The sequence below is a fragment of the Enoplosus armatus genome, chromosome 9 (assembly GCF_043641665.1).
Source record: "Enoplosus armatus isolate fEnoArm2 chromosome 9, fEnoArm2.hap1, whole genome shotgun sequence".
Lineage (NCBI taxonomy): Eukaryota > Metazoa > Chordata > Actinopteri > Centrarchiformes > Enoplosidae > Enoplosus > Enoplosus armatus.
In genome coordinates this window covers 13,679,560-13,706,267 of record NC_092188.1, presented here as the reverse complement: position 1 = coordinate 13,706,267, position 26,708 = coordinate 13,679,560, and the positions used below count along the sequence as shown (strand labels likewise).

The following is a 26,708-nucleotide window of genomic DNA, read 5'->3' as shown; positions in this document are numbered from 1 at the left end:
GGACTAAAAATAAACACCATGCAATTTCCAATTAAAAACTGCTATCTCACTCCAAACGTCTTTGTGTTGCACAGGGGAAAGACATCTGGAATGAGATAGCAGATACTGTGTGTGCAAGTTAAACATTTGAAACTCAATAGCCTAATAATAACAACACTATCCATCACATAGTTTTGTGCAAATGCTAACCCTGTGTTAGCCAGCCTTACACATTTATGTCGTAAACTGCTCCGTACTCTAAATCAAACAAGAGGAATTACAGTAAGCCACTTTAAAAGCTTAACGTTTGTTTGATAAAGGTGAGGATGGTATTTGTAGTCTTTCTGAGAAGGCAAGTGATTTAAAACACATTAAAGCATGCTTGATGCATGAAAGAGAAACCACAACAGTAATCTTTACATTTCTGTCAAGCATGCAGGGGATGAGTCTGTCCACGGATGCTGCATTCTTCTGAAAGGAGCCCTCTGCTGAGACAACCCTCCAAAATGCAGAGACCGGCAAAACCTCAACTCTGCATAACAATGTGTAAAAGAATTCAAAGGAGCTCTGACAGGCATGAAGGAGGAACCTGTATTTTACAGCATTTAACATAACTTCTCATTATGTGACTCTGTAATTTCTCTGTAAAAAAAATGCAGGAAAACAACCAGCCCAAAAATTGAAATTGGTAAAGTGAGAGTCCACTCTCCAAGACTTAGCCACATTTTCCCTCCCTTGAATTCTGCCTTGCAATCTGATGCCAGGCCTCAAGGCCACCAGGCCACGAACTACAAAACATTGACAGAGCATGTGAAGGACTATTGATCCATTGATTGTGTTGACATTATCAGCAGATTTGGAATAACTCCAGCAGGTTTTGAACAATATGCACACTTCATCATCACAAGGACAATGCATTATGCATCAGGCCAAAATAAAAAGGCTGAGTCAGGTAATGACTAGTCACATTTTCCAACCACAGAAGCAGCAGAAAAGCTTGTTTATAGATGAGATGCTCAGCTGTACAATATATGGATCAATACTGGTACCTTTAACACAAATGATCTATAACAAAGAAGTGTTTAATTTCAATTAAAGCCTTCAGAATATTCAACAGTGCTCCTGCAATAACACAATACATTACATACTGCGTTATGATACATGGTCGCATGATATTTTCCAAAAGGCCACAGGGTGAAACACTGACTTCAAAGTGTGTCTGCTGTCCTGACAAAGCAGTTGTTGCTACACAACAAACATTTATAGTTTGAATCCTTGTTGCTATAAAACATAAACCCTGGTCATAATGGCTTTTGATGTTTAAACCTCTCAGACAGTTGCTCCTAATTGAGGTTTGACTCTGTACAGCAGCATAGCCACAGTGCCATCCCATGTACAACCCAATCCAACACACATGTATACACACACACACACACACACACACACACGCACGCACACACACACACACGTATAGATCTCTCTTGAGAGTGCAGACTGAAACTGACAGGAACAGCCCAAAGACAGCATATGCTAGCTGTTTTGACTCCCTCTGCACCATGTGTTAGCAGTGTGCTATTTATACCAGATTGACCTGCACCATAGAGACTCAAGAACTCAAACACAACAGGTCTGTTGTCAAAGATATTTACAGGGTCACACCAAAGTCACTTCTTCACATTTCTGAGGGTGTGAACCAGATAACTCATTGCTCAAATGTGGTGAGACAGTCTTGTCATCCACCTGACTATTTATTCTTTTTATGAAAAGCACAAGGGCTGCTCCTTCAAGTTACTGCTAACCACCAGTGCCCATGTGATCAAAATCTCTCAAACCAGGCACTGCAGAGCCTACCACCAGTACTCCCTCTCTGTCTAGTTTGCGGTCCAGCTGGCCTACTGCTAAACTGAGACCAGTCGACTGTGCAAAGTACATCAGCTCTTTGTTTGTGTTTTTAATTCTGCCCGCTTCCCTCTCCTCTCCTAAACAGTGGAAAGCGTTCCCATCCCATCCTGCTGGTCAGACTGAGTGGGCTGCAGAATGAGAGCCAGGCTTGTGGTGATCCACAGCATCCTGAGGCTTCCGTGACTTATCTTACCAGCTCTACCCAAACAAGATGGAGTACCATTGATCTGACAGAATGAAGAAAGACCCTAATTAACTTTCTATTTACGCAACTTCCCAACCAGACTGAGATGAATGCTCAATAATAAGAGTCAACCTCAGATGCTATGGCCATCTGCTTTGTTTAAATTTAAAGGTCAGTAGATGAGGCCTTTTGAAAAGCTTGTTTGGATGCACATAGTCTGATCAGAAAGCAGAAACAGGCTTTTGTCAAGAGATATGGCCTTCAGAGGCCTCTAACAGAAAGAAACTCGAAAATGGGCTTCAGGTTTACATTATTTGTCACTGGCTGTCTTTGGGAAACTTAAACAGGGCAATTACACCATACCAAGGAGGAACATTCATTTTGAGCAGCTTAAAACTGGCTGTGCAGTTGTGGACTTTGGGAAGGCCAGCTTTTGCAACCAAAACAATGTGTACTGTTTCACCTCCTCAAACAGTTAGGAATAAATGAAGACCGACGTGATGCAGCTGACCAAACACAACAATGTAAAATACATCCATTTTGACCAAGAAAATAACAGAATATGCCAAAAAGGTAAGATGTTAAATTACAAAATGATGTTATTAAGTTTCGATGCACATGGATTAAGAAGTTGTGTTGAGATCAGATGGTTCCAAATTCAAATCCCCAGATCTAGGACAATCCGGGTGGGGAATTACCCTCTTCCATCACTCAACAACTGACCAACTGGGCATTTGACCCCACCTACTCACATTGGGGCTGTGTAGTGACAATAGCACAAGTGGTTTCCTACATGGACTGCCCATTCATGCCCATTCATCATACCACAAATGCAAAGAAGACAACCCAATTGAAGGTTGAGGGAAGGTTACATTCTTAAGGAAGGTCAAACAATCATCATTAATATATTGATTGTACCACCTTTGCATTGTCTCTTTCCTTATTTGTTTGTTTCTTTTCTCTTACACAAAATAACTGGCACAAAACTTTTGTAAGATCTCCCGTAGTCTGGATAATGAATAGTAAGAAAAGCAGGTTAGACTGAGGGGGGTTACTGTTGTGGTTGAGGTAAACATTAACAGATGCCTGCCTCCACTCAGCCAAGTAATAGGTGCCTACTCCACCCCAGTGTCACCTAAAGCCACCAAATACCCCATAATGTCATATTATAGGCCTATCTTACTGACACTGTGCATGCAATAAGTGTTTCAACGCATGTTGATACTCCATCAGTATCCCACATCAGCTTCAAGTCACTGGCTCAATCAACGGTCCATTAGGTTTGTTTGGTAGTAACCCCATCAACATGCTCAAGCTAATAATTCATTTAGCATTTTGGAGGTGCTAATTTTTCACTGAGCTCCTTTAAAGAAAGATGAACAAAAACACAACCAAGAGATAAAAAAGTAGGCTGCATACCTTCTGTGGGGCTTTCAGCAGCCTGTGGACTCCAGCAATCTGATTTATGAGAGGAATATCTTCCCTGAAAGTGTACAGAGGTGGTCTGGTGGGCTCGGGGAAATTGGTGCTGTTAAATGGATCAGTATCATCTAGGAACTGTACCCTGCATATAAACGTAGCCATGATGTATCCATGCAAGGCGATTTCAGATCATGAAAATAGTGGATGCGACACCACAGCCTCTGACAGACAGGTAGCCCCCCGGGCAGCGAACTACCGGCAGGTCCTCTGCAGTAGCAAAATCCTGCACCCTCTGTTATCCTTGGACCGTCTCCATTCGCATCACGCAGCGCAGAGGACTCGGGACAGTGTGCACAACAGTCCAGAAGTAAAGATCCAGGGTGTAGTGTCAGTCAGAGCGGTGTGGAAATGAGCGGCTCGGCAGTATCCAAGGGCATTTGGGCGTTTGAGGTGCTGAGGCAGACTGCGGACAGGACTGCTACACTTGGCGCCTGGTCTGTGAGAGCGATGGGAAGCGGCTCCCTCCTCAAGCACAAACTCTGCCAGGGGGACACAGCAGCCAGACCTCAGCCGGCCGACACGGCTCATATTACAGGCGCAATGGCGGCCTCCAGTGGCGAATATGAGAAGTACACAAAGCGCTCTGCGGTGACTCCACCATTGAACGCGCGATGTGATCAGTGTTGTTGAAAACAATTGAGGACAGATAGATAGATAGTGTAACCGCCCCCCATTTATCATTTATAAGCAGTATATAAACAATTAATAGCCTACTTGGTTAATATTACACCATAATGTAGTTGGAAGCAGATATAGGAACATGTTTAATTGTTATTTTTCAAAACTATATCTATGTCTAACTCTTACTGTGAAGCATTCATAAACAGTTAATGAATGATTGACAATATAACACAGTTTGAATATGAATTGTACAGTATTTCTTATTATAAAGTGTTTATTTAGAAATACTTCTTCACTCTCCATGACAATTGAACAAACTCCATCTGCTGATGAAGGCCATGACCAATTAGCCCCCCTGGGGACAAATACAAGTTACTGATTGATTGAATGATGAGATGAGGCTGAAAGCTATGTCAGTTAAGATTTTTACTATTTCCAAGGTCAAGAATGAACCTTCAACATGTCTTCATTAATTCTATGAACTGTTTTTAAACCTGCCGGTGAATGATTTGTACATGAGAAACACTGTAAGGATGTGTTAATGTGTGTTTGTTAATATATCATTACAGCTGTGTTATTGTATAGTGTGTCATTCATTAACTCTTTATACACCGATGCTCCATAGGAAAGTTATAATTGTTGACAAATACATAACGCAACAGAAATCACAGAGTAAAAAATCTCGAGCAAATAAAACCAAACTATCTGCATGGCTGGGTGGTATTGTTTTATAATTTTCAATGGTATTTAACATGATGATACCAGAGATTCTGTCATTATACAAAAATTACACCTCCTGAAAGCACTGAGGCTTGATACTCAGCCCTAACCTACACACTGTAGCATTTACTGTAAATAAGATCTATTTGTTCTCTTTAAGGCGTGACCATACAATAAACCTATAAAAAAATGTTGCTCACCTCCATGCAAAAAAACAAAACTGTGACCTCTGTGCACTGACCCTTCCTTATCAGATAAGACACTAGTTAACTGTCAGGTGTGTTCTTGCTCAGCTTAGGCTTCAAATGCTGCACACCTCTGGCTGATGCTCTCTGACACCACAGCCTAGTCAATCTATTACAGAGGTCCAGTACATACTGTAGGATCTCACGGTGTGAGCCGCAATTTACATTCCAGCACTGTACAGTGCACTATTGTATCACTACAATACTTCAGTGTTTGACAGATCATGAAGTTAAAGCTCCCCAATCCAGGCCTGGAGGACAGGATATTGTCCCATCAGCAGCTGGACAAGCTGGAGGAGGACGAGGCTGGAGACCGACCAAAATGGGACAACAAGGCCCAGTACATGCTGACCTGTGTGGGGTTTTGTGTGGGACTTGGAAATGTCTGGCGGTTCCCCTATCTGTGTCAGAGTCATGGAGGAGGTGAGTGATGCTTTCATGGTTTACTGTAAATATTCCATATTTCACTATTTCCAATAAGATTGTTTGAGCAGAAGATAATTCATACCTCATTATATCCAATCCAGACCTACTGGAAGAGTAGAGGAGCATCAGATATACTCCCATACGTCTATATCAACATTTCATTCACTTTTTTTGTTTGCAAACTATCTTGCCTCAATTTTCCTAGAGGGACAAATGAAATTATGATTTTGAATTTAACTGAATTGAATTGCATTGTAGTTCTGGATCTCTGCGTATAACATTGAGGTCTATATAACAGTGGACAGCCTTCCCCAACTTAGTAGTAGAAATGAATAGTAGTTAATGACCAATATCACAAGACCACTGATCCAGTAATGACTACATCCTTATAAGATCTGTTATACAGTAGATATAGGAAGCAGCTTAAATCACATTCAGATGGCTTGTAACTGATCTGTCCAGATAAGAAATGTTATACTCTCCGACGAGAAATCCTTGTAAAGTGTTTACTGCGTAACTGCATTCAACGTCTGACTTTATCTCTGCATGTGCTCACGTGCATCCTAAATAATTAACACCAAGATGTTGGAATTTATTTGTATTTTCTGTTGAATATAGTTTTTTATCTCAACTTCAGCAGTTTAGGATGTATTCAGTGATTTATTGTCACCATGGTGCCTTCAACAGGTCCTTTGTTTTTCCTCCAGGTGCATTTATGATACCATTTCTGATCCTGCTGGTTCTCGAAGGAATCCCACTTCTGCATCTTGAGTTTGCCATTGGTCAACGTTTAAGAAGAGGCAGTTTGGGAGTGTGGGCTACAATTCATCCTTATTTGACAGGCGTTGGTAAGAAACGTTTTGCATAATGTTGCAACTGGTGGAAAAGTGCCCTGAAAGAAACCCTTTTAAAACATTCATTGGCAGGTATTGCATCCATGTGTGTATCTCTGACGATCAGTCTCTATTACAACACCATCATTGCCTGGATTCTCTGGTACTTCTTCAACTCATTTCAAGAGCCTCTGCCTTGGAGTCAATGTCCCATGAATGCCAACTTAACAGGTAGTGCTACAACTGGTACTGTACTTCTGCTGAATGGAAAATTAAGTCAGAAACTCTTGATTTTGGCTTAGTGACACACTCTGTTGTTAAATTCTATCAGGCATTGTCTCAGAGTGTGAGGGGAGCTCCCCTGTGGATTATTTCTGGTACAGGGAGACCCTGAACACAACACCAACGATTGAAGAGGATGGCGGCCTGCAGTGGTGGATACTGTTGTGTCATGTTTGTGCGTGGTCGGTGCTCTATATCTGCATCATTCGAGGGATTGAGACTACTGGGAAGGTACAGCACTTTGCACATTGCTTACTACAGAAGAAGATTTTAATTTAGCTAAACAGTCATTATGTGAATACTTTATTTTCCCAAGGCTGTGTATGTGACTTCAACCCTTCCCTATGTGGTGCTGACAATATTTCTGATCAGAGGATTGACCCTGAAGGGCTCTTTGAATGGAGTCAAGTTTCTCTTCACGCCAGATGTAAGTTGCCTTAAATCCATTTTAGCAATCACTCTGGTCCATCTGCATAAAACTAATCAGAATGCATTGAATAAGTAGTTATTAAGATGTGTTTTAATGCTATTTGGCAATCACAAGGGTTAACATTCTATGTGGAGATATTTTCAGCAAGGATGGATTGGATTAACTCCACCAGTTACCCTCATCTATGGATCTTTCTCCTAATGTCTTGCCATTTTAGCCCCCTGAATAGACCTCAGCCTTAAATCCTCATTAGAGGTACCATATATCCCCATGCAGAGCAATAACCAGTTGATCCATAATTGTCTATTTTCCAAATTCTTCCAGTTAACAGAGCTGGCAAAGCCATCAACATGGCTCGATGCAGGTGCTCAAGTTTTCTATTCCTTCTCTCTGGCTTTTGGTGGTCTTATTTCCTTCTCCAGCTACAACTCAGTGCAGTAAGTTTGGTTCATTTGTTTTAAAGTTACAGGTAATGGCACTGTACTGTAAATAAAAATTAAAAAATGCATTTTTCTTTTAGCAACAACTGTGAACAGGATGCAGTGATCATCTCTCTCATCAATGGTATCACCTCTGTCTTTGCTGCAACTGTCATTTACACCATTATTGGCTTCAGAGCAACAGAGAGATTTGACAACTGTCTTTCTGGGTACATTATGTCTTTTATTTGCCAAAATATACATTTTAGAAGCTCATATTTCTTTTCTACAGCAATACATCGACTGTGAAAACACTTTTAACCTGACAAATTTGGGGTTTTAGAAACATCATGGCATTACTAAACGTGTTTGAGCTTGCTGAGGGCGACATCACTGACAGCAACTACAATCAGGTTGTTCAACGTCTTAATGAAACATACCCTGAGGTTATTCAAGAGCTGGATCTAAAGACCTGCAACTTAAATACTTTTCTCAGTGAGGTAAGATTTCAGCAGGTCTGTGTAATAGAAAATTAACAAATGTTTATTTTCAAATTATCCTTGCCATGCTTTGCAATAACACCGCTGTGTTTGGGCCTAGGGAGTTGAAGGAACTGGTTTAGCATTCATTGTGTTCACTGAGGCTATCACCAAGATGCCCTTCTCACCGGTGTGGGCCGTCCTTTTCTTCATAATGCTCTTCTGTCTCGGCCTGTCCTCTATGTTTGGTAACATTGAGGGGGTTCTAGTGCCACTGCAAGACCTCAAGGTTTTCCCTAAGACATGGCCAAAAGAGGCTGTCACCGGTAACTGCCACATCTATTCTCTCATCTTACATCAATAAGGATTTCTAGTATAGTTTATGAACTATTTTCTCTCCTCCAGGTGTAACATGCATGCTCTGCTGTCTGGTGGGTCTGATATTTCTTCAAGGCTCAGGGAACTATTGGCTTTCACTCTTTGACACCTATGGAGGATCCATCCCTCTGCTCGTTGTTGCATTCTGCGAGATGGTCTCAGTGGTTTACATATATGGAATAGACAGGTGATATTAAAATACAATTTTCTTTTTGAAATCATTTGTCTGTTGATGTTATCCTTAATTGTTTTTAATGCTGTGTGGTGAAGTTTTCTGTGTTGTCATGATTTATCATATGCTTCCATTCATCTTAACCACATCTGTGATGGTTAATGTGCCTCATAATGCCTGCACTATTTGAAAGTCATTACACAGTGGTTTAACATGATAATGATACCAGGAACACACTTCCTCTACCTCTACAAGCAAACGCATTATTTCCACCATCCAGAACCTGGAGATTTCATACCATCACTTGGACATAAGCATTGATTCCGCCAATTAAGAGATGAGAGGAACACAATTATATCATGGTATCAAAAGCACCCCACACTATTACTGCACCACCTGCATGAAGGGAAGCATGTTTGCTGCTCTGTCATTTTGTCTACACACTCTTGACGTTGCAGTATGTGTGTCACTGTCTCTCCTCCTAGGTTCAATGATGATATAAAGTTCATGATTGGACACAAACCGAACTTCTTCTGGCAGGCATCATGGAGAGTCATCAGCCCGCTCATTATGCTTTTCATCTTGGTCTTTTACTTCATCACTAAAGTTTCTGAAAATCTCCTTTATAAAGCCTGGGATCCTGAATCGGTAAATATGAATTGATTTTAAGATGATCTCCCTAGAATTGTGGATATTGATCTTTTAAATCATACTGTAAAGTAGCATCAAAAACTCAAACTCGCATTTTCTTTCTGTCTTTGCAGGAGAGATTCCCTACACTGGAAGAAAAGCCATATCCCGTCTGGATCTATGTGATCATCTTTGTTTTGGCAGGGATACCAAGTATTGCTATACCTTTAGTTGCTCTCTGGAAATGTTTAAAGACAAAGAAGAGCGACAAGTCACATCTCTATTATATCTCTGATCAAATTCAAATGAACAATGAGACCAAAAAATCCCCAGCTTAGTATTCTCGTAAAATTCCCAATGTTCTCTTTTTCTTTTTTAAGAACATTTAAATGATTGCTGTTATGGTTTAATCAACGTAATTTTTAAATATCTTTTCCGAACAGAACCTTTTTCTTCAGCCACCTGTGACCGCAGCAAGTCAGGTGACAATATGAAAAGCTTCAAAATTCAAAAGACGCAGTTAAATGTCTTCTTTCCTCTAAGGCTGGTCTGTTTCTTGTTTATTCAAGATTTACTCCGGCTTACTCCGCTATAATTCATTTGTCAAGTAGCGATGTGGTGGCTTTCTGCAGAACACCAGTCTTAAGAACAGCTTGCCACCGCATGCTGCTAGCACGGCTAAAAACATAAACTATGGCCTCAAACATTATCATGGATTTGAGTTAACCCCTCTCTGACAGTCTCAAGAAAATTTTAATACTATTATCTTCATACAGGCAATATTTTTTATGGATATTATAATGGGCGGCATTATGTTGTACAGTCCGTGTCTGTGTACAGTCTGTGTTCATTATATTGTGGCTGTCATCTGTTTGCTTTTAGGAACACAGCATGCACCATTAGGCACGACATCTGAACTGAAATGATGGGGCCCTTGCAATGTGCTCTGCATCATTATCTATTCTTGAAGCTCTTTTGCATAGAGACGCTCTGCATCGGGTCTAATTACAAATAAATTGACAAATGGCAAATCTAGTGAATGTAGGATCTTAGTATAAGCCCATAGTAGATTTCGATCCCATTGTGGGTTGATCCTTCAGTGGGGTTAACTGTGATTTGACAGCTATATTCTACCATGTGATTAAACAATTTGATTTTGAGACTTAGAGGAGGTGCTGCCCCAGAAGGAAGCTGACTTTGAGCCATGTAATGCAGGTACACCTATCTGTCCAGCTGGGGTCACTATTGTGTGTGAGGAGTGTTTGAGACGTGAATTAAACACTGATAAGCTGCATACTGTTATTTTTATTCCCTTTGTTTCTGCATTTGCCTGTAATTTGTAAAGAGAATTACACTGTGTATGCTTTATGAGTCTACTCTGTTTTCCAATTTCCAGTTAAGAATAATGGATGTGACTGATAGCATTCTGTATGAATATGATACAGAAATTCAGTACAAGGCATTTTGAATAGTGTTTTTGGTGACTACGTCTGATAAGGAATCCATACACACTATAGTTTTTTATTCCAGTGTAAGAGGTGTTTGGTAATTACTGCTGACTGAAATAACTCAGACTGTGTGCAAATATCAGTAATGCAAACTGTACCAGGTAACAAATTAAAAAGGCATGTGTATTATCACAGTTTTACTCCCTGGGTTGCTTATTTATACAATCAGCTGTTATCAACATCATATCATGCCGCTTTACACAAGGGCTTTTTATTAAACAAACAAACCACATTGTTCCCATAGCCACCAAGAAAAATGAGGCTGATAAAGCAAATGTCGCCTCTTCGTCTCCTGATACAAACAGGTAACAAGTGACCAGGGCCTCCCCTTTTCTTCAGACAGAGTAGCAGACAAGTCAGACAAAAAAGGTCTGCGCTCGCCTCATAAAACATACCGAACTGACAAAGAACAAACAAGTGATGGATAGAGAAGCTGAAAGTGCTGAGCAGAGGCGGATTCCTGGATTGAAAGAGATCACTGAGAGACCAAAATGGGACAATAAAGTTCAATATTTGCTAACCTGCATAGGTTTTGCTGTGGGACTTGGTAATGTGTGGAGATTTCCATATCTGTGTCAAATCTACGGTGGAGGTAAGAGCATTTCATTTTCATTTTTATAAAAAACTGAATTATTCTTTTTTTTTTATCATTTTCATTCCCTTAAGTTATGAAAATACCAAGAAACATTTCTTGAAAATAATTTGTGTAAAATTACAATCTTCCAGGATAATTGTCTCACTAATATGTTCTCACTATAAACATACACACTCCTAGACACCAGTTCTACTGCAATGTGGCACATTCACATTCAGATATTTCTCTTTAGCTTTTATGATGCAGATATGACTATATTGGCTATTATGGCTAGAATTTACATTCTGTAATTATTATATTTTCAACTGATGATGACTTTGATAGTACAACTATTCATGATAAAATTGCTAATTATCTTGATTAATACTTCTAATTTATTTCCAATTACTTCTCACTGTGTACAACTGCAGCTCACTGTTAATTACACAGACGGACAAAATTAACTTTAAACACCTCTTTAACGTAAACATTAATAACTTTTTATGTGACTGTCAGCATGTCTTAATCAGTGAATTCTCATCTTGTTTTGCTTTCTGTCCTTTGCTGTGTGATCTAAAAGATCAGATAATACTTAAAGTGCATTACAACATCATGTGATGTGATGCACAATGATGTGACTGTAGCATATATTTGTCTTATAAGATATCATTGCTTACATTTTCTGTGATTGATCTAATAAGATCATTCCTATTTGGATAGTTCACCATTATAGAAAATGGATACTTAATAAATCTGTTAAACATGTTTTCACTAGTCCATACTGTGGTGTGTAAAATATATAGTAGATTAGTCAAATGACTAATGAGGGAAAACAGTTACACTATGTCTGGTGTTAAGATATATTGCTTGGTATGAGTGAGTGTGATAAAGCTCTGATTGTTGATTATAAAATGTCCAGTAATCGGAAACTGAATGACCTTCAACCATAAAGGCAATGCCAATGAGGTGAAGTCAGTTTCCTACTGAAAAAGTCATATTTGTTGTTATTTCTTGTCAGTTATCACAATAATTCTCACAGATATTATCGCTTACTTCAATTCAAGGGGCGTTTCTGATTCCTTATATCATTGCCTTGGTGTTTGAGGGACTTCCTCTGCTGCACATGGAACTGGCCATCGGACAACGACTCCGCCTGGGAAGTGTTGGAGTGTGGAATTCAATCTCCCCATACCTGGGAGGCTTAGGTGAGAAGGCTTGGTATCAATGAACTTCACCAATGTTGTGATTCACTCAGGAAAGCACGGGAATGAACTGTACAACATAAAGATATGTAAAACTTCAATAGGATTACCTTGAAGTCACTCTATAACACACATACATCCCTTGGTGAAGAATGTCAATGTGTATACACAGGTGTGGCTTCCATGGCAGTATCCTTCCTAGTTGGTCTGTTCTACAACATGATCTTGGCCTGGATCCTCTGGTACTTCTTCCACTCCTTTCAAAGTCCGCTTCCCTGGAGGGACTGCCCATTAAACTTGAATCATACTGGTAATTTTTACATCAGAATAAAATAAATTAACAATAAATGCTGAATACTAACCGAAATAAGTCTTAATTAACGATGATGTGAATACTCTCTTTGATACAGGCTATGTAAGGGAATGTGAAAAGAGCACACCAGTGAACTATTTTTGGTATCGTGAGACACTGAACATAACACCAAACATCGAGACCAGTGGGTCCTTACAGTGGTGGCTCGTGCTGTGTCTTGCATGTGCTTGGTGCCTCGTGTACATCTGCTTCATACGTGGAATTGAGACGATTGGAAAGGTAATTTACCTGTTTGATGTAATGCCACAAATGATTGTTATCTGTTATATCTTTGAGCCCAGATACCAGAACCTAATGGCAAAATGTTGGTACCATTAAAATAACTCTGGCTTTCCTCACAAAGATTCACATGAGCTAAAAGACAGATGAATATGAAATGGATCTTAATTTTGCACTATGCCAGTAGAAATACAGCTGCCATCAGCCTTAGTCATGTAAGGCAGGAAGAAAGAAGTGCATCCCACCGTAGATCAAACTTGCCCTAATTAAATTCTGGCCTCAACTTTCAGAAGAAATTCAAATCTAACTTCAACATCTTGAATAACCTGCTGTCTCCAAACCAGCAGAATGACAATTAGTTAAGCCGAAGCAGCTATAATGTTATGTTTTTTCACGTGTTAAAGGCCATAAAGGTGATGAATGGAAGATTGTTGCTGTTATTATCCAAACAAGTGACAGTAACTAAAGCCTTTAAACCTGTAGAAAGCCTCTCTAACCTTGAGGCTTCACAAAATGACCTGCACATTGATGCGGCTTTAGGAGTAATGAAGTTAAATGGGAGTGCATGCAAAAGGTTGCAAACATTTCTAATTCCGTTTAATGTGAATATGAAATATTTTATCAGCATCAAAACCTTTTCAACAGGCTATTTATGTCACAGCCACCTTTCCGTATCTTGTTTTGACCATCTTCTTGGTCAGAGCCTTGACTCTGTCCGGGGCCACCGACGGCTTAATATATCTCTTCACGCCAAATGTAAGTTTGTCATTAGTTTATTATGGAAATAATTTCATGGCATGATTTAATGATCTGATATCCAACTAACAGTTAATATGGTCATCACAGTGGGAAACCCTGAAAAACCCTGAGGTCTGGTTGGATGCTGCTACTCAGATCTTTTTCTCTTTGTCTTTGGCCTTTGGGGGACTTATTGCTTTTTCCAGTTATAATGCGCAGAAGTAAGAGCATCTTGAACACATTTTCATTCCTTCATTCACAAAATGTATTATATATTATTAACATTTATCAAATAAAACTGAGACAGTGTTTTATCTTTGCAGGAACAATTGCGAGAGAGATGCCCTAATTGTTGGATGTGTGAACAGTTTTACGTCAATATATGCATCAATTCCTATTTTTGCCATTCTTGGATTTAAAGCAAATGAAAATTACAATGACTGCAAAAATTGGTATGTACCATTGAAGTAATTATGGTGTGCCATAGAACAGTATATTCAGCATGATAATTATACAGTAGTATTATTAGATGGGTAACAGATGATTATGTAATTACAAGTTGTCTGACACAGTACCAGTTTGTCTTTTTTCTTAAATGATTCAATTACCAATTAACAAAAAACCCACAATATTTTCTATTTTCTCAATTAATTAATAGACTTTCAGCCATAGTTATCATCATTATGAGCAGTGATGCTTGCAATAGTAGTGTTAACTGACTGATTTAATTTCTTTTTGATTTTAGGAACATACTAGCACTGACAAATGCATTTAACATTGGAAATGAAAACATAACTCTTGAAAACTACGATGACTGGTTTAACTATCTCAACACAACTGATCCCTCAGAGGTCGAGAGCCTCAATCTAAAGACCTGTAATCTACAGACTTTCTTGGACCAGGTAGTACATCTGTTAATATTCATTTTAACAGTTTTCTCAATTAAGTTTTGTGAGGTGGTTGTGTATAAGATCACGTATAACACATCCTATCTGTAGAGCGCCTCTGGAACTGGACTGGCTTTCATTGTGTTTACTGAGGCTGTGATAAACATGCCAGGCTCTCAGGTGTGGGCGGTGCTCTTCTTTGTCATGCTCTTCAGCCTCGGCCTGTCCTCCATGTTTGGAAATCTAGAGGGGGTACTTACTCCCCTGCTGGACCTGCACATGGTTCCACCCTGGCTTCCTAAGGAGGTTTTCACAGGTAAACCAAAACATCTGATAACTTCCTATGGTGTTTGCAATCATGGCATTTGGAGCACTGACAACACCAGTCTGTATTGTATTAGGTTAGGTGCAAAATATCTATTACTTTCTATACATAGCAGCCCAACCCATTTTCCTTTTCTGCTCATAGGGTTAATTTGCCTCACCTCCTTTACTGTGGCCCTCATCTTTACTTTGGGCTCTGGAAACTACTGGCTGGAGATTTTCAACCGCTTCGTGGGATCCATGCCTCTGCTCATCATAGCCTTCTTTGAGATCATCAGTGTGGTATACATCTATGGAATAAACAGGTGATATTGTAATTTATGTCATCATCATACTTGTAATATTACAATGCATTTAAATGATTGGACGAATTGTTTCCATTTGATCACAGATTTAATGACGACATTGAATGGATGACAGGTCGGAGACCAAACATGTACTGGCAGGCCACTTGGCGCTTCATCAGTCCTTTGATGCTTCTGGTGGTTTTTGTGGCATACATTGTAGTTGAGGCTGAAAAACGACCAACATATAATGCCTGGAACCCAGATTACGTAAGAAAAAATATTTTACAGTAGCTCTACAACATCAGTGTAGAATTTGTATTCTTGTACACAATGAAAAAAAAAAGACATTGACTTTCCACTCCATTACTCCTACAGGTGCACTTCCCCCTTGCTGATGTTCTGCACTATCCTGAATGGGTTTTTGTTATCTGTGTGCTCCTATCGGTCCTTCCTGTTGTCTCCATCCCTCTTGTGGCTCTCTACAAATTCATGGGCTTCCTGAAGAAGTACATCATGAATAGGCACAACCAAAACCCATATGCAAATGAATTCTGTCAGGGAGAATTGTAAACATTTGTAACCGTTTTATCTGATCGGTGCTCAGGACTACCGTCAGGACTAACTTCTTATTGTGTATATTCATTTGGCAAACAAAATGTTTTTACTACTATTATTGTTTTCTATCTTTTGTATGGTATTGCACGCTTCTAATTATGTTACAGTTTAAATGACACACTAGTATAGCAATATTGGCAGTAGCAGCTGTAATTTCAGTATATTTGCTAAATCAAAAACACATTCATTAATACAAGTGTATTTATATTGGGGAAGGAAATGCAAAAACTGTAAGCCAGATCAAATCAATGCAGGACAATATCCCTGAGAAAAATATTAACAACTCAATACAAAAGGCTAGAGCTGAATATCGGTTTGTGTTAATATTTGATTAAAATGAAGACAACAGTTCATTTCCTGTGTTGATGTTGTGAATGGGAACAAAAGAAGAGTGATGGATACCTTTTCTGGTTTTGTGATAAGCACATTATTAATTCTCAAATAAAAATATCACAATGATTTTCAGAACAAATGAGTAAAAGCAATTCCACATGAGCTGATATTTGTGTTTGTATGTTCTGTTAACATCATGCATCATCTTGTAAATTACATTCCCGTCTGCCATGGGAACAGCCTTTGTTATGTGATATAATATACTGTAGTTATGTGCTTTCTACCCTTGGCTACCTGCAAGTGTGAAGAGTGATGTAGTGTTGCATGATGTGTCCTTTATGTAACTTTTTTTGCACGTCAACAGTGCATGTGGGTGTATGCCAGTAGTAGGACTGTGCTTGTGTGCGTAAGGGTGCATGCATGTGCTCACTGATCATGCGCATGTGTGTATTTTGAGTCATAGGAGTTACACAGTTTTTGTGGTGTGGGTGGACAGTGATATTGTCCTCCCAGTGTCACGTGCTTTGGAATATGCTGGCTGCCTTTGTTGTCCTTCTGCCTGTTCTGCTTTTCTGGCACTTTCATACAATGGTGCACTTGAACACTGTGATGTTATTAAGCCTTTCAAACTACTACAGCTTGAATTCCAGCTCTCAGGAAAGGCTAGCATCCCAATGTAGGATACATGGCACAAGATACATCATCAAGGAACAACAGCAAGGATTGAGTGTAACATCAGAACAAAGGTGATGATTAACCCTGCATTGACTTAGGATCGCTTTCATTGTTGTCAGTTTAAGACTGCATTTATAGAGCTATGCAAGGTGTCATGCTAATGCTACTTTCAGTATTTTCATATCTAACTGAACCGACAAAATCTTAGTGTTTGATATACTTTTTCTGTTTCACAATCTGACTTACTGCCATTATTTAAGCCTCTTGTATTTTTGAAAAAAAATCCAAACAAATTAGACTGATTAGGAAATTAGATGTGGAGCACTTAATAATACTGTGCTGCAAACACGCTGAAGAGGTTACAGCAGTTTGCTGAGTTCAAAAGGACATGGCGTTCCAACTTTTGTTAAAGTTGCTGTCTAGGAAAAATAAATTGTGTATTTGATTAGTTACTACAATATTGCCACATGTTGATTTTCGGTGCCGTAAAGAATTGCTTCTTGGTATGTTAATAAGTAAATAACCACTAATCCTATAAGTGGTCTAAATATTCTTGTAGTCATCAACAACAAGTAACCTTAGTGTCTTTCAAAACATCCAAGTGATGCTGCGACCTACAGTAATGAAACACTGTACTTTTAACAATGGGTCAAGAGTGCGACAAGTTCAACAGTTTTTTGACCTACAATCCTACACTAGGCGATGTCCCAGCGAGCAGATGCCTCCCAGTGTGGTGGGGTTGTGGTCGAGTTTGAGTCCGATGACATCAGGGATGCGAGAGCAAAAAAAGCTAGGAGTATACCAGGTGAAGTCACCTTTAAATCCAACTAGAATTTGTGCAAAGTGTTTGTAGCATATAAAATGTGTGCTTATTCGATTTTCATGCATTTCCTCGTAAGGTTCAGCTCTTATCTACCTCAAGGGTCCCAAGTTTCTCATCTATGTCAGTGGAGCATTGTCAATGTGGGTAAGAATCATTTCCTGAAGAAACAGATTCCTGGAGAAATAGATAAGACATTGAAAACTTAAATAACTGCAGGGTAGTCTTGTAAACTGTGTGACAGCATACAACCAGCACCTTGCAAAGTAACGCATAATGATGACCTATAATGTTGTGTTAAACAGGGTGACCGCATGTGGCACTTTGCAATCTCTGTGTTCCTGATTGAGCTGTACGGCCGTAACCTGCTGTTGACTGCTGTGTTTGGATTGGTAGTGGCTGGGTCAGTGCTCCTACTTGGGGCTTTGATTGGAGACTGGGTTGATCGCAATCCCAGGAATAAAGGTATGCACAACAATTTCACACCCATGTCAACATTTTAGCATGCAGTATATCATAGGACAGTGATATAGATCAGTGGATCTCAATCTTGGGCCCAGAAGTCTGCTAGTTTCCTATCCCACCAGGTGGTAAATTGCTTTCGTCTGATATAGAATGCATGAAACGCATGTAAATCAGTCCCGGACTTGATAGCTAGACTGAACGCCAGCAGGACTCAAGGCACAAGGTTCACAGCCACTGACTCATATCTGTAAAGGCTCCCATACATTTCTTACAGAATGCATCATCATCATCATGTTCTGAGAATCTAAAACTGTTTTTCTGTCCCCTATTTTAGTTGCACATGCATCTCTTTTCATTCAGAACATCTCAGTGACAGTATGTAGCATTGTGCTCATGTTGGTGTTCTTATATAAGCAAAGGATTGAACAGATCTGGGATGGATGGCTTACTGTGAGTAGACACTACATATTTGACTAATAATTATTATTAAAATAATTGATACCATGTTGATCTGCAAACAGAATACTCACCATGATTATTACACGGAGGAGTTATTGCTGCTGTTGTTCCCTCTGTCCTGTGTCCCTGTTGTCTCTGCTTCTGAGCTTGTGGCTACTCTGTGCTGTCATAGTAACATGTTGCATCGCAAAACTTACACAAGGTGGTTTGTTATACGGTGGTGATCGTCCTGGCAGATGTGGCAAACCTTGCAAGCACAGCACTGACCATTGCCATTCAGAGGGATTGGATTGTGGTTATCACAGGCTACAACCGAGGTCACCTAGCTGGTGAGGGGGTTCATTCTTTGTTAATGCACATATTGGCTTGTATTTCATGTTTGTCATGGGCTTGCTTCACTGGTTGTGTATGATAAATATTTGAATTACAGAGAATATCAGGTATTGGTCCATTTCTGCTCTTGCTGAAAGTCCTCTAGTGGAAGCGCATTAACCTCTGTGTCTTTGATCCTAACAAAAGGAATGAATGCAACCATGAGGCGGATAGATCAGGTGACTAACATCCTGGCCCCACTAGCAGTGGGACAGGTCATGACCCTGGCCTCCAATGTAGTTGGCTGTGGTTTCATCCTGGGCTGGAACCTTGTGTCTCTCATTGTGGAGTTCTTCTTCTTGTCACGGGTGTACCGCATCGTCCCTGCTCTTTCAATCAAACCACCAGCGGTGGAGGAGGATGAGGATGAGGATGAGGTGTATCTGCAGAGGATGGAGAGGAGAAGGTCACAAGGTATGGACTGGTTTTTTCTTTTTCTTTAAGATTTCTGACTTCCGCTGTATTTCCTAGATTTTAAACATACATATATATATATATATACATATATATATACATATATACATATACATACATATACATATATATATATACATATATATATACATATATACATATATATACATATACATATATATATATACATATATATATATACATATATACATATATATACATATACATATATATACATATATATATACATATATACACATATATATATATATATATATATATATATATATATATAAATTGGAAATTCTTTGAAATAACATCAGAAAACTTTGTAGGCCTATATCACTTAATGTTTTTGACATTCAGATTGTCCTCCAGATTGTGATAAGAAGCATTTGTTGAATTATAAAATGCTGTAATTAGCCTCTCCGGTGGTCTTAATGAGTATTGTATGATTAATTCTAATAATAGTCTCTATAAAAGACTAAAGGCATTATAGAATAAATATTCTCAAGCTCCAAAGCTTCATTGAAGCACAATCCTCAGTTTGTGTACAGCCCCAAACTGCCACAGTTCACACAGTCTGCATCCCATTTGCAGCCCATGTGTATTAGTGTAGGTGGTCTGTACTTGACAGATGATGTGATTCTAACATGACATGGAGCAAAAGGGTGGAGAACATCAACTGAGGACTGGGCCTTTAAAACTGATAAACAGAAGTGATGGATGACATTCCTTTTTCTCATCAGAGGAAGGTAATGTTGCACAACCTCAACCTCTGACAGAAGGTAACTGCAACACAAGCCTGCACCTAAAAGAAATCACAGACCTGCCGCTGTGTTTCCGGAGGTTTCGCTGGCTGGTGAGCACCTGTAAGGACGGCTGGAGAGCTTACTATCGCCAGCCTGTCTTCCTGGCAGGAATGGGTCTGGCTTTCCTCTACACCACAGTCCTGGGCTTTGACTGCATCACCACCGGCTATGCCTACACTCAGGGCATAAGCGGCTCTCTCCTTAGTCTGCTGATGGGTGTATCAGCTATCACAGGGCTGATGGGCACCGTGATGTTCACCAGACTCAGGAAGACCTATGGCCTGATTAACACAGGCATCATCTCAAGCTGCCTCCACCTGGGCTGCTTGCTGCTGTGTGTGTGCTCTGTGTTCGCTCCTGGCAGCCCTATGGATCTTAGCTTGCTGATGCCCTACATTACCTCCAACTCCTCTTCTGAGCTTGGAGGGATGACAAGCCAAAGGCAGAAACACACTTATCCTCTGAGGGGAGGCAGCAATCAGCCACTGCTACCCGACCGCTCCTCCATCCACTGGACCAACAACACTGTGCTGTTTGACAACGTGCCCTCTGGCACAGCGCCAGAATCTTACATCTCCATTATCCTGCTGTTCTTGGGTGTCATCACAGCACGCATTGGTAAGTAGACAGACATCCAAAGCCCACTGGTTTCAATGGACACCAAAACTTAAATGAGTCCATATTATATTATATTCATATACATGAGAATACTGTAGAGCCTGACCCATACGTTGGCATGGCAGATACTATCAGCCAATATTAGCTTATCATGAATATATTGCTATCTATGTTGGGCAATTAATATTTCTTTAAAATGCAAAATTGCATGTTTAAAGTAACTTAGGAAGTATTGCCATTACATTGTCTATCCACCAGAGAGCACTGTCAAAAACTGCAAAATGTCATCGGTACATATATTGATGACAATTACAGTATTTCTCTTTCACTGGCAATATCTTTTATAACGAGTCGACAGTAGAGTTGCAATGTCAGACTATGGTATGCGGGATAACCACATAATTACTGTATTTAATAATCATACTTTAGCAATCCGGTATAGGTCGGGCTCTAGTTAACTATTCCCATAAATTCAATGATTTTGTAAAGAGCTGAAAAAATGTTATGTGTGTTTTAGGTCTCTGGTCCTTCGACCTGACAGTGACGCAGCTCCTGCAGGAGAACATCTGTGAGTCAGAGAGAGGTGTGGTAAACGGGGTGCAGAGCTCTATGAATTACCTGATGGACCTGCTTCACTTCATCATGGTGATCTCCGCTCCACAGCCACAGCACTTTGGCATCCTAGTTATCATTTCTGTATTATTCATCACCACTGGGCACACTATGTACTTCCTGTATGCACACAAAGCCAAGAGAAAACGCCGCCTCGACACATAAGGAGCAGACATGGCCCACACATCCAGGCATGAGATGCTTACCAGCACTGACTCCACTCTGCACCTGTGAAATGAATGTCTCCCTCCTGTTCCTTCAGCAATCTTATTGCAACACTCCACTCCCGACTTAGCCATTCATTTCAGCACAACACAGCAAGTGCCTGTCCCACCTAGGTTGCTTTCTTCCTGCAGGGCCATGTGCCATAGCAGCAAACAAGAACTCAGGTGAAATAGAGTGGGAGACACGCTCTCCCTTCGTGTACATAAGTTGAGGTGGCTACAATAAATGCAGCAATGGTACCTCCAGGGGAATGTCCTAATCTAACCTACAACAGGACACAAAGGTAAGCTAACAGCTAAGGCACCAGCACACGCCTTTGCACACCCTGTAGGATTACTGCAAGACTTTCATCAGACAAGCCTGTTAACTTACATAGCTTTTTGGATGGGAGGGTGGATGGATGGAGAGATTTTTCTAACCTTCACTCAGTAAAGAACTGGTGTTGTGAGGAAAACAGTAACACATGAAAATACAAACATGACGAGACAGAACTTCTACAAGTGGCATCGATGTTACTGATCCGTCCACTTGGAAATATTTCAGGATGTCCAAAAAGGAACATAAAGGGAACTTGATGTGAGATTGTTTGATTACCAAAAAATCTGAAAGGCAGCCCCCCTTTTAATGGACAGAAGTATTTCCTTCCCCTGGTTTGTTTCTCTGTGGATGAATCAAACAACATTTGCCTTTCTTTTATGCATGTAAACCAGGCTTATGGATTACAACAAAACATTATAACGTCACACCATGTACTTTAGTCAAACTTCATACAAACTATTTTATTCTAATTGCTTGTGTACTTAGATAAATAAAAATAGTTTCCAAACTTTCTTTCCTTCCAATATAAAGAGTGATATTAATAGTTTTATAGAAATCCAAGAGGAAAGCAATCTTCATTTTGTGACATGTTTGAAATCAGTAATAGCTATATGTTGATAGCAAATGTTGATCACTGCCATAAGCAGCATTGTATCACACTTTGCTTCATTCTTTTGTAGTTCTGATGAACTAAACATTACCTTACCTCAACTTAGAACAAGAACACTGTTGGGAATATGACTTGGGAATTACTCTCAGCTACTGTATGTTTTCATATCTACTTCATGTACAGTGGAAATAACATCAAAGTTTAACCTTTTGTCATACAACCAGCAACACATCTCAATATATTTGTAAAATTTTCCTGTGACATTTCCGTATTGCATGTTGTCCTTATTTTTCAGACTGATAATTATGATAATAAAGATGACTGAAGATGATCTTTGGCCTCAAGTCTTCTGATCAGAATAATCAACAAATAAATATATGTAATGTAGAATAAAGCGCTACACATGTTACACTAGATGAATTTCTAATAAGTCATCTAAATACACTTGATATTTTAAATCAATTTGGCCCTATTCACAGCCTTATACATAAATAAAGCCACCAATTATTCAACCTTGACAAGTAAATGTTAGTACTGGAATCATTCTAATAAAAAAGACAGCCACATGGTTTAAGTCTGTCTGTCCCTTGTGGGAATCCTTAACTCCCAAGGGGTTATTAGACATATATTATTAGACAACTTCCTTTAATAGCCTCTGAACTTGCAGTCCAACAACTAGAGATCTTATACAACCTGCCATATAGCACCACAGGTGGAGTAACCTAATTCACTATCACTTGATCAAGCTATAGCACCCACAAAACTATGATGGTTGTTGGCAGAAAAACCCATAGAGTAAAGGGGAGACTGCAAGAAGAGGACACCTGATGGAAAGGATATAAAACATCTAGAAATTATATAAATGTTGAGGACATAAACTTTATAGCCAGGAAACATACAGTACCCAAATGCAAATGTAATGGCTTTTTGTGGCCAGTAGAGGTCAACACCAGTATAGGAAAGATTAAGAGGCCTTCGTGCATTATTACCATAGAAATGAGACGTAATACACACACAGTATCTTCACACTGTTGTTTCTTAATCCTCAGATTTTCTTTAAATTGTCAACTCCATCCAAGATACTGATAATCCGGAGGAAGACATTTGAGAGGGAGAAAGCATCCAGAATTGAAGGACGTGGAAATCCAGTCTGCACTCCAGAAATTCTCATCTGCAATGTCCAATATCACCATGATGCATGCTAATTTCAGGATCTGAAGCACCAGTAGTATTGAACATCAAGTATGTAAAGGAAGCCGAAAGTGATTGCTACCAGGGATATTAACACTATGCAAGTCAAAAGGAGTTTCAATATACTGGTTTACCACAAGTACTGAATAGTGTCAGCACTGTTGTAGCCCTAACTTGTTACACTAAATTAAGATTATAAAGCCTCCATCACAGTCACTGGCAGTGTGTAGTTAGCTTGGTAATGAACAGAAGCCATAAGCAGGTAAAGACAACTGGCCAGGAAGAGCTGTTGTTGAGTGGGAGGCTATTTTGCTGGAAGTAGTATATACCACTGCAGACTTGATGAATATCAATCATGAAAATGAATCAGTATGGTTCACAGGTTTTTTCACCCTGCGCTACTTTGCAGAAGTCTAGATTTGTTGTGGTGCAGTCAATTAGAACCCCATTAAGCTGAAAAGCATGCTGAATATTACATTAGTGTCGGCTAACATCTTTTTCTGCCTTGTTATGAATTATGGAGGTCACGAAAATAATCACCAAAGCCAAAGCAAAAAAAGAACAAAATCCCACTGAAAGAAATGTACCTGGCATTGCAGAAAAAAACCCCATTCAATTATCAAATACAATTAGATATCTATGCTGATCCAATAAATACATCAGAAAATAAAGCTTCCCCGATATTGGCCTACAGCATTTTAATGAATTTGCTTTAGGGCCATCCTCTCAAGTTGAAAATGTGTGCTGAGAGGCACTTAAACCTAAATTCCCACATAACACCTTGTGCTAATTTCACTGAGGCAAGGTGCCAGCCCCATGTGACTGCACTGTAAAATAAAATGCTTCACAGTGATGTTAACTCTTCTCCAAGCCTTGATGATTAGTTAAGTTTTTTGAATATAGCTTGTGTTACTGTAAATCCTGATCTGCCAACAACCTACCACGTTAGCTTCAACTAAGCCCCAAGTTATGCCTCCCATGTATTGTTATTAACGAGCATACATTTCAAAGTAAAAACCCACCTGTCTAGCAAGACATTATATGAATATCATTACAATGATAGAAGCGGCAACAGACGGCAGCTTCACAGCCATAAACTTAACCTGTGCTCAACGGCTCCACCCTGTGGTAGAAACAGGAACACAATAGAAATACAAATCTCAAACTCAAGGACTAAAAGAAAGAAAAAAGTAAGATAGCTACCGTTACCGTACAAAATATTTCTGTTACCACATTAATAGGTCATGTTTGCGTTTGTACCTGGAGTGTTATTTCTATGGTTCTTAGTATTTTTTAATTTCAGTGTCAGTTGTCAAGCTGTTTCTGTTTTGCATATTTGTATGCTATAGTCGCAGCTAGCCAACAGTAACGTTAGCTTCTCTAGCTTCGCTACCTAAACGTCGTTCCGAGAGTCAACCATTGATTAACTTTAACCTTACTAACCTAACGTTAGCTAACTAACCAGATTTGAGTGACGGAGCTAATGATTTTCGCAAAAGCCAGGAAGAAAAGTTGAACATACCAATGTTTTGAAGACATGAACTGGTTCCTCAGATAGTCATCTATCCATGTTGGAAAAAAAGAATCAAATAATCCGTGGGTTGAACAGTACAGAAAATGTTTAACGTCTTTACCAAATTATAATTGTTGATCAGACAAACAAAGATGGTTGCCGGAAGTGACAGCTCTTTTTCTTCTTCTTCTTCTTCTCCTTCTTTTATAGAAACCAGGTTCATAATATTGTTTTGCTGCGTGTTGATGGGATATTTTTATTCCCAGCTGGATAGAAAAGTATTTGAGGAATCTTAGAAATGGCATAAAACAGCAGTTTTTTCCCAATGTACCTGCTTTTTGTCAGTTTTGGCTTATTATCTTTCAGAAAAACAGATATCTTGATCTCTCTTCTAACAGAGGTGTAGGAGACAGTATGCTGTTGCCTCCATGTCTAAAATGTCTAAAATGCTATTAGTTTGTCATTTTGATTTGTATTAATGCAGAAAACAGGTTACATTCATCATTCATACACTATGTGGTGATGTCATTGTTTCTGTTGTTTAGCATCTTCATCATCTAATTTTTATGAGATTGTGCAGCTGTTAAATTTCTGTACTTGACTGGGTATTATTTTTGGAAAGGGAATACTGTAACAAGCTCAACAGAGTTTCATCACATTTTCACTCTTTTGAAGTGCCGCTGGCCTACAGTAACAATGTACCTCCCGTGGTTGTCATGGTAGTCCCTGGTTAAAGACGGCGGTATTAGAGTGTGCTCGCTAACAAGTCTGACTTTAGGCATTCTCACTTTGCAATTCATTTACTTGAGAAACTGGGTCAGTGGTAGCACATTAAAGACAGCATTGTCCTCCTGGCTTTGTCTCACCAAGGAACGTTCACTTGGAAGGAGCAGGAAGGAAGACAAGGTTGTTTTTAGATATTCAAGGCCACTAATGTCCTTAGTTTCTTTCCCATAGAGAAATGGTATAGAATAACATACTGCTAAAAGACATTAACATAGTGCAGTGGCTAGGTTTACTATCTTTTAATGTTCAAATCAAGAATGTGGTGAAATTAGTTTCTTTTCTCAATCAATGGAGGTCAGTTTTGTATAACCAGTACTTGCTTATTTTATTAAATCATTGAAGTTGCAAATGATGAGGAATGCTTTATCAGAGCATTCTGAATATAGAGACCCAGCTAAAATGGACAAGTGCCAATAAAGACGTGAGGGATGAAATTATTTAACTGAAGTTATTCAGAAATAGGCTGATATCCACTTTTAAAGATATATATTATATATTAGGGCAATGGGCATCTTCCCAATCAGTTTCTTTGGAAGAACAAAAGAGCACTGTGGAGTGATGGGTCTCAACCTCACA

General features: G+C 39.4%; 4 protein-coding genes across 4 annotated transcripts in view; 3 read left to right on the top strand and 1 right to left on the bottom strand.

The window, feature by feature from the left end:
* fhod3b (formin homology 2 domain containing 3b) overlaps window positions 1-3,649 on the bottom strand; it is an 84,268-nt gene extending 80,619 nt beyond the window's left edge. The window contains exon 1 of the mRNA XM_070912009.1: window positions 3,485-3,649. Within this exon, the coding sequence (XP_070768110.1) occupies window positions 3,485-3,649 (165 nt within the window). The remainder of the gene's footprint in view (window positions 1-3,484) is intronic.
* Window positions 3,650-5,357: 1,708 nt separating this feature from the next.
* Window positions 5,358-9,520, top strand: slc6a19b (solute carrier family 6 member 19b). Its single transcript, XM_070911862.1, has 12 exons — window positions 5,358-5,556; window positions 6,267-6,407; window positions 6,486-6,623; window positions 6,724-6,905; window positions 6,991-7,101; window positions 7,429-7,541; window positions 7,625-7,753; window positions 7,867-8,023; window positions 8,124-8,328; window positions 8,408-8,567; window positions 9,038-9,200; window positions 9,317-9,520. Exons 1-12 carry the CDS (start codon window positions 5,358-5,360, stop codon window positions 9,518-9,520), a joined length of 1,902 nt encoding a protein of 633 aa, XP_070767963.1.
* A 1,590-nt stretch (window positions 9,521-11,110) lies between these two features.
* Window positions 11,111-15,864, top strand: LOC139290166 (sodium-dependent neutral amino acid transporter B(0)AT3-like). Its single transcript, XM_070911859.1, has 12 exons — window positions 11,111-11,282; window positions 12,329-12,469; window positions 12,639-12,776; window positions 12,877-13,058; window positions 13,704-13,814; window positions 13,905-14,017; window positions 14,120-14,248; window positions 14,542-14,698; window positions 14,795-14,999; window positions 15,153-15,312; window positions 15,399-15,561; window positions 15,670-15,864. Exons 1-12 carry the CDS (start codon window positions 11,111-11,113, stop codon window positions 15,862-15,864), a joined length of 1,866 nt encoding a protein of 621 aa, XP_070767960.1.
* Window positions 15,865-17,619: 1,755 nt separating this feature from the next.
* On the top strand, window positions 17,620-21,654 carry LOC139290354 (ferroportin). Its single transcript, XM_070912109.1, has 8 exons — window positions 17,620-17,722; window positions 17,817-17,884; window positions 18,043-18,202; window positions 18,537-18,652; window positions 18,864-18,990; window positions 19,181-19,447; window positions 20,197-20,877; window positions 21,395-21,654. Exons 1-8 carry the CDS (start codon window positions 17,620-17,622, stop codon window positions 21,652-21,654), a joined length of 1,782 nt encoding a protein of 593 aa, XP_070768210.1.
* Window positions 21,655-26,708: the final 5,054 nt, after the last annotated feature.

Bases quoted from the DNA above. Each gene is read 5' to 3' on its own strand.
- slc6a19b (XM_070911862.1), top strand. From the start codon at position 5,358: ATGAAGTTAAAGCTCCCCAATCCAGGCCTGGAGGACAGGATATTGTCC. The intron at 6,408-6,485 runs GTAAGAAACGTT...ATTCATTGGCAG, and splicing joins TCCTTATTTGACAGGCGTTG to GTATTGCATCCATGTGTGTA. The intron at 7,754-7,866 runs GTACATTATGTC...TTGGGGTTTTAG, and splicing joins TTTGACAACTGTCTTTCTGG to AAACATCATGGCATTACTAA.
- LOC139290166 (XM_070911859.1), top strand. From the start codon at position 11,111: ATGGATAGAGAAGCTGAAAGTGCTGAGCAGAGGCGGATTCCTGGATTG. The intron at 14,018-14,119 runs GTAAGAGCATCT...TTATCTTTGCAG, and splicing joins TCCAGTTATAATGCGCAGAA to GAACAATTGCGAGAGAGATG. The intron at 14,699-14,794 runs GTAGTACATCTG...TCCTATCTGTAG, and splicing joins TACAGACTTTCTTGGACCAG to AGCGCCTCTGGAACTGGACT.
- LOC139290354 (XM_070912109.1), top strand. From the start codon at position 17,620: ATGTCCCAGCGAGCAGATGCCTCCCAGTGTGGTGGGGTTGTGGTCGAG. The intron at 18,203-18,536 runs GTATGCACAACA...CCCCTATTTTAG, and splicing joins TCGCAATCCCAGGAATAAAG to TTGCACATGCATCTCTTTTC. The intron at 19,448-20,196 runs GTATGGACTGGT...TTTTCTCATCAG, and splicing joins GGAGAGGAGAAGGTCACAAG to AGGAAGGTAATGTTGCACAA.